The 7,659-nt window shown below is 43.5% G+C and overlaps 1 protein-coding gene across 3 annotated transcripts in view; it reads left to right on the top strand.

Annotated features, from left to right (window-relative positions):
- Positions 1–1,542: 1,542 nt before the first annotated feature.
- Positions 1,543–7,659, top strand: part of Atg16l1 (autophagy related 16 like 1) — a 37,645-nt gene continuing 31,528 nt past the window's right edge. For all 3 annotated transcript variants that reach the window (XM_076865609.2, XM_076865608.2, XM_076865606.2), the window contains exons 1-2: positions 1,543–1,805; positions 6,433–6,526. In XM_076865609.2, the coding sequence (XP_076721724.1) occupies positions 1,691–1,805; positions 6,433–6,526 (209 nt within the window). In that variant the 5' untranslated portion in view covers positions 1,543–1,690. The remainder of the gene's footprint in view (positions 1,806–6,432; positions 6,527–7,659) is intronic.

The raw sequence follows: 7,659 nt of genomic DNA, 5'->3' as shown, positions 1-7,659 counted from the left end.
AGCCTCCTGAACCACTGGAAGTACAGGTGAGTGCCACTGTGCCTGACTTCACTGTCAAAATCTTATGCTATGTGACACTATGCTCTTTTGAGACTGGTGCCACTGTTTCTTTTAGGGGCATTCATAGTGACTTCCAAAACTTGCTTCTTCATTTTCTGCAGAGTAAGAGAAAGTCATTTCTTTTTCTGATTTCCAGGGGTCCTTCCAATGACTTCAGATCATGCCACAGTGACTGCTGATGAAATGTCTTTAATGATATAGCTCAAGAAGACAGTCTTCCTCATCTGCTACATGGGAGAGGGGAGGTTTTCTTATCTGTAAAGGATCTTCCTAAAGATTGGAGCCACACTGGAAGATAGTTTCTGACATTCCTTTTCTCTTCTCTGGCCTACTACTTTGTCCAATTCCAATTTCATGCACTAAATTTACTAACCTATTGAAAGGCAGATGGAAGTTCAGGCAATCAGATCATAGACTCAATTTTCATTTACTGAGTTTGCTGACCGATGTCATCTTCTCAAAAGCCTGTGCATTTTCCATCTCCCTCTTTCAACAAATACATGCATTATTAGATTACCTTCAAAGGACTCATTTACTATGAGGTCCTCATTCTAGGATTTTAATGATTAACACAAACTCTGATACACTGTTCAAACCCTTCTTCGGTTCCTGTTTGCGTTCCACTTCTCTACTGCAAAATAAAGCCTGTTTTTAAGATCAGTGGGATGCCCTGTAATGCAGCCAAAGCTTCTGAGGATAGTCCTCAGAATGAACCTGATGTCTAAGCAAAGGTTGATTTAGCCAGGTGCGGTGGGCCGGCCTGTAATCCCAGCGGCATGGGAGGCAGAGGTCAAAGCCAGCCTCAGCAACTGCGAGGCGCTAAACAACTCAGTGAGACCCTGTCTCTAAATAAAACACAAAATAGGGCTGGGGATGTGGTTCAGTGGTCGAATGCCCCTGAGTTCAATCCCCAGTATTCCCTCCCCACTCCACTCCCCACCCCAAAAAAAGTAAAGGTAGGGCTTGCCTTGTACCAGGCACAGCGCTAATTGCATGAGATAGGGTTTCCCTTTTGTTTTTTTAGATTTTCCCCTGTAATGTGCACCAAAACTCTATGAGATCGTATCATTACTGTCCCAGTTTAACAGATGGGAAACCGAGGTTTAGGGAGGTTGTTATTCATGTATAACTAGTCAGATCCTTCAGGGGCAACGGCCCCTACTTCTGTTTGTAAGCTGAGAAAATAAAAAAAAAGGGGGCAGACCAAGTAGGAATATACTAAACACGTAAAAGTCATAAAGGAAACAACCAGCGGGCAGAAACGACCCCTTCGGCCTCCTTCCCGCCAGAGCTGAGTCTCCAGCGTGGCCAGGACGCCTCCCAGCGGCCATCTCTATGCCTCGATGCTTCCGGTTTCGGGCTGGTGTCACTAGCGAGCGCCCAGACCGCCCGGGCCCCGGGCCTGCGTGTGGCATGTGACGCAGGCGAGGAGGCGGGTCTTCCGGCCTCACTAAACCATTTCCGGCGGGAACCGGAAGACCGTCCCAGATGGCCTCGGGGCGGCCTGTGCATGGACCTGATCTCTGGGCCTGCTAGCCTTCCGGCGCTCTCTGGTTGCCTTATGTTGCGGGCTGCGGCCGCCTGCCTCCGCTGGGATCGGCGGCGCTGAAGCGCCGGGGCAGCGTGCGACATGTCTTCAGGCCTCCGCGCTGCCGACTTCCCCCACTGGAAGCGCCACATTGCGGAGGAGCTGAGGCGCCGGGACCGGCTGCAGAGGCAGTCGTTCGAGGAGATCATCTTGCAATGTGAGCAGTGCCGGCGCAGGCCGGGAGAGGGGCGGGCGGGCGAACCCGCCGGGGGCCCGCGAGAACCCAAGGCCGAGCCCCAGGCCGCCCGCGCGAATGGCTGCCACCCCGGGTGCCTCGCGCCTCGGACGCTGCCAGTCTCCCTGAAGCCTTTTTCTTCCTTCGTTTCACCCTTGGGGGTCGTTGTGGAGGGTCCCCTACCGAGTCTTGTGCGCACTGTGGGCAGTACCTTGAGTCTGCACGCCGTCCTGGCGCACTTCGGCAGGTGGGCTCCAGAAGCATCGCGTCGGGCCATCTCGCTGATGAGGCAGGCATTGGTTGACATCAGGCGCCAACGTAAGGGGTCAGCATCGTTGCCTAGTGTCCTAGAGCGTGTGGCCTTTGGCTTCTGAGGGTCCTTTGCCCTTATTCCAACTCGGTGTTCTTTCCTTAGTGGGGAGGAAGGTACCCTCTGCTGTTGATGCAAAACCACCAGCGGGAAAGTGGATTTCTTCACCAGCATCTCTTGCCTTTTAAGGGTACAGAAGTGTTTCTCGCTCTCAGATACGTCCTAACGAATAGATCCTTGCCCACCTCCCCAAGTTACAACTTACTTGACACATTTGGGGGAAGCAGCCGCCACTCCTCTTGCCTGAGGATTGATGAGAGGATTCAAAGTACAAATAGTTGCCTGTTATTGAATTCTGATTGTGTTAAGTCAATGGTGTTCAAATGCAGCTGCATTAGAATCACCTGGGGATTTTTTAAAAGCATCCCCACTTGGTAGATACAGCAAATCAGAGGGGCTGGGGCTGTAGCTCCATGGCAGAGCGCGTCTTGAGGCACTGGGTTGGATCCCTAGCACCTCATAAAAATAAACAAACAAAGGCATGCTGCCCATCTACAACTACAAAAATTAAAAAAAAAAAAAAGATAGTGCAGAGCCCAAGCCACACCTCAGATCAACTAAACCACAGTAAACGGAAGTAGAAAGAACACAGGTGTATCTGGAGGTTTTTTGGTGGTATTGAGGACTGAACTCAGTGCTTCACCTATGCTAGGCAAGTGCCCTATTGCTATGCTAGAATATGTATTTTGAGATTGGGTCTTACTAAGTTGCCCAGGCTGTGTCCTTGAATTTGCAATTCTCCTGCCTTAGCCTCACCAGTCGCTGGGATTACAGGCCGCTACACCCAGCTGGTATTGGCATTTTAGGATGCTTCCCAAATTATTCTGGTATGAGACAAGTTTGAGTACTGTGGTGAATAATTGGCATCTTCGAAATTTGGTAGAGGAAGTTTTACTGTTGCCATTTTTTTTTTTTTTAAATATTTATTTATTTATTTTAGTTTTCAGTGGACACAACATCTTTGTTTGTATGTGGTGCTGAGGATCGAACCTGGGCTGCACGCATGCCAGGAGAGCGCGCTACCGCTTGAGCCACATCCCCAGCCCCACTGTTGCCATTTTTTACATCTGAGAAAATTAAGGCGGCCAATAGTAAAACAATTATTTGGGGTTGCATAGCAGATTAATGGTGGGGATGGGTTCACGTTTAGGCTCATGATCCTTATTTTTTGCATTTGTTTTTCTTGCTGGAACTCCCAAGAAGTGACCCTTTATTGCCTTCACTGCCTCTGTCCTCTTTAAAAAGGGGATCCCTTTAGGAAAAGGGAATGCTGTGCAACTGTCATGGTCAATTCTTTATACTCTTAGAGAACCTGGGAGACCAGAACTATTTCAGAAGCATAGGAAGAAGCTCCTCTTACTCAGTGTGATTCTCTCATAGGTTATGTAACTTCAGTTCTTAGGTCTTGACTGAGTGCTCATTCTTTAAAAGGTAATACATTTAGTTGGGTCAGAGTCCCCACTTGTCCCTTTACTTTTTCAATTAACTTTTCTGAATCTGATTTGCTGTTATCTGTAAAGTGGGGATGAAGCTTGCTCTGCTGCTTCATAAAAGCAGTGCTGTGTTTAAGTGCTTTGAAAGCCATCTGTATAATAATTTATAAATGTAAGGTGCTCATAACCCCATAATCATCAATTGAATGTTTTTCTGCACTTCAAAAATGGATATGGTGGGCTGGAGTTTTGGCTCAGTTGTGGAGCACTCGCCTAGCATGCATGAGGCACCGAGTTCAATTCTTAGCACCTCATATTAAATAAATAAAAGGTCCATCAACTTAAAAAAGAAGAATTAAAAATTTTTTTTTTTAATTCATGACAAGTCGGGGGGATGTAGAGCAGTCAGAACAAGAGATTGGAGATGGAAAGAGTGCTTTTTTTTTGGCACTGGGGATTGAATTCAGGGGCACTCTACCCTGAGCCACATCCCAGCCCTATTTTGTATTTTGTTTTTTTAATATTTTTAGGTGGATACGATATCTTAATTTTTTATTTTTATGTGGTGTTGAGGATCGAACCCAGAGCCCCGCACATGCCAGGCAAGCGCGCTACTTCTTGAGCCACATCCCCAGCCCTATTTTGTATTTTCTTAAGAGACAGGGTCTCACTGAGTTGCTTAGCACCTCACTTTTGCTGAGGCTGGCTTTGAACTCGCTATCCTCCTGAGAGCATCCTGAGCAGCTGGGATTACAGGTGTGCGCCACTAAACTAATGGGTAGTGCCTGCTTGCGGGGCTTAGAGAAGAGATGGGGATGAGAAATTAGGAGGAGGCAGGAGAGTGAGACACCTTGACTATTCAGACATTCTGTTTAAGCTGGAGGGTTGACATTTGGGGAGAACAGTTCCAGATTGATTGTACAAAACCAGTATTCCTCAAATCCCAGCCTTCCCAAGCCAGTTAAGTTTTCACCTTCCATCAGCCTGGAGCTCCCTGTTTAATCCTTGTCAGAACTTGAAGAGAAAGATGAAGAAGCTCTGGGGGAGACTTCCCTGATTTCTGGCCTTGTTTGTAGTAAAGGGAACCTTTGGAAAGAAGCACTTTTGAATACCTTGTGTCTCGGTGATCTCCAAGGGTGGAATTGCTTTCCTTCCTGTTCAGCTGCACTGATCTGTTCAACCAGCATAAGGGAAGAAAGTGTCTTGTCTCTGCCCAGGAGTTCTTTTTTCAGATATCAAGGAGAAACTAGAGTCAAGATAGAGAAGCTCTTTTAACAGGAAGGGTTGCTAATATAAGTCTTGTCAAAATTTTGTTTTGGAGCAGTTTTTATCTCAAGACTTACAGGGTTTGTAATCACCTCCTTCAAATGTAGCTGTTCTGTAAGGTTTCCATGGTCAGTTTCTTGTTCTGTTTCATGATCACCAGATGGTACCCCAGAGGGTAGCACTTCCACATGCTGAGCTGAAGAAACAGTTTCAGAATCCAGGTCTCCCTAATCTTCCCTGGTTTCTCCCCCAAGCACAGGGAGGGGCTTTCTTATCAAACTGAGAAAACTTTCCAAAAGAAATTGGATTGTTTTAAACTCCCTCCCTCCCTAGCAATTTCATCAAAATAACTAGGAAAGATTAACCACACCCAGACAGGCTTTTATCTAGAGATTACCTGGGAGACATCTGTAAAATAAGACACTCTTGCCTTTCTCCATTTCCCTCTCCCCTGTGAAGAAGGGTATTAAGCTTCTACCATATGCTCCTTCTATTATGTGTTTCATATAACCCCATATTAATAAATTTAATGGACTTCTGTTTGTTAATCTCATTTTTTATAACAGGGGTTATTTGCCATGACCCTCCAATGAGGATAGTGCTCCCCTCATTCTGTTAGTGTAACCACCTGCTTTTACAAACTCTCATTATTGTCAGTAAGAAAAATCTATAAATTTCTCGTCTTACTCTTTCATATGTTGGCTCCAACCTTTATTTTCAGCTACTTATCAGAAAATTATGCTTTTTCTGAAAAAAAAAAAAAAAAAAAAAAGAAGGAAAATTCCTTCTTCCTGAACCATCTTCTTCCTTTGAGACCTAATTCATGTCACCACCCATGAAAACAAGTCATTATTCTCTGGACCTTTTTATAATTTACCACATTAGATCTGGACTCCTTCCTGTTAAGGACTCTCATTTGTGTTTGTATTCATAGTGCATAGTGTCCTGATCTAAACGGTAGTCATATTTGCCAAATTCAAGTGCTTCTGTATTACTTAAAGGTGCATAGCGTTTTGTTTTGTTTTTGTACCTGGGATTGAACCCAGGAGCACTTAAACCACTGAGCCACATTCTCAATCCTTTTTTATTTTTTATTTTGTTTGAGTCAGTGCCTCGTTAAGTTGCTGACGCTGGCTTTGAACTCACAATCCTCTCAAGTTGCTGGGGTCACAGGTGTGCATCACTAAGCCCAACCGGTACATAGCATTTTACTTTGCCATTGGTGTTTTAATTCCCAAGGTAAAAACAGTTAATTTTGGAAGTAGAAGAACATTTTGACTCCCTCAGAGGGGTGACATTTCTGCAGCTGTTACTGTAGCTGGGCTGTCCAAGTTAGGTCAAGAAGCATCTAGGAATGTATGTTCCTAGATTTTATACGATTGTTACAGTATGCAATAATGAGGACCTCACACTTTGATACCTAATAATGATGCCAAAGCAGGTCTGTCTTTTCTTTTTTTTTTGGTCCCAAGTTTTGTAAGATATAAAGTATAACTACAGTATAATAACTTAATTTCTGAACTATTTCTTGTGTATATAGATAACAAGTTGCTGGAAAAGTCGGATCTTCATTCAGTGTTGGCCCAGAAACTACAAGCTGAAAAGCATGATATACCAAACAGGCATGAAATAAGGTATTTTGAAACTAATCTTTATTATTTGTGTCATTGTCTTTAGCATTTGTCTCAGTTCAGTTGTCACTTTTCTAAAAGCAAACCAAGTATTGTTTTCTTCTATACTCCACTCCAATTTTTGTCATCTCCTTTCAAATAAGAACTGCTAAAACCAAATAACTAAAAGCATTGTTTAAAAGATCCGTACATACCTAGAAGACTTACCAGAACAATGCTCTCAGCTTGAGAAATTTCTCAAGCAGTTCACGTGGTAACCCTAGGTCAGGTTATCTCCTAACCCAGGAATACTTAGAGACAAGTAAATATTCCTGAATAGATTTACAGAACTTTCATTAAAACAGAATTGACTGGCAAATAAGCACAAATTGCCTTTTATACAGTAAGGTCTGTTTGAGTCTTATTTAATGTTTTCAACCTTAGCTTGTGAAATCAAATTAGCAGGTTGCAACAAGCTTTTGTTTCTTCATTGTATTTTAAGAGAAAGTGTTTGCCTTGCTGTGTTACATACGCATGTTTATATAGGGTGTTTGAAATATTTACTCATGTATGTATTACTGTATGTATACATTATTTAGGGTCATGTTCATAAAATCAAAGTCATGCTTCATCAAAGCAGCTTAAATGGGCTTATTCTAGAGTCTTACTGGCCTCTTTCCATGATGTTTGCACATTTTTTGTCTGGAAACAGTGCCCATTATATTTATCTATTGCTTTATTCTTTTTGCACATCGATTAACACTTGGCAATTGTGAAAACAAAGCTAGAAATTTAAGGGTTTGTTGTTGTTGTTTTAAGTGGTGGGTATGGCTCATTGGGAATCTTCTGAGTAGTTGCCTGCCATCTGTGTCTCATAATCTGGCAAGATGGTCTCCTGGGAGGCGAGAGTGGGAAAGATCCCAAAGCACAGATAGTTTCCCCCATCTGGGTTCCATTTTTTGCTTAATAACAGTTCAGGAGATCCTGTTACTTTCGCTCCTGGGGTTTCTTTCATAGTACTTAAGATATTAGTTATGATGTAAATAAATATCTGACAATTCTTTTGGCTAAATTTCACTGGGATAGTCAATTTATTGAAAGTCTTTTCCCACAAACATTATCTGTAATTTGTCTTATTCTCCTGATTATCTTGTTCC

This window comes from Callospermophilus lateralis, chromosome 9 (genome assembly GCF_048772815.1).
Source record: "Callospermophilus lateralis isolate mCalLat2 chromosome 9, mCalLat2.hap1, whole genome shotgun sequence".
NCBI lineage: Eukaryota > Metazoa > Chordata > Mammalia > Rodentia > Sciuridae > Callospermophilus > Callospermophilus lateralis.
This window is presented reverse-complemented; position numbering and strand designations above follow the sequence as displayed.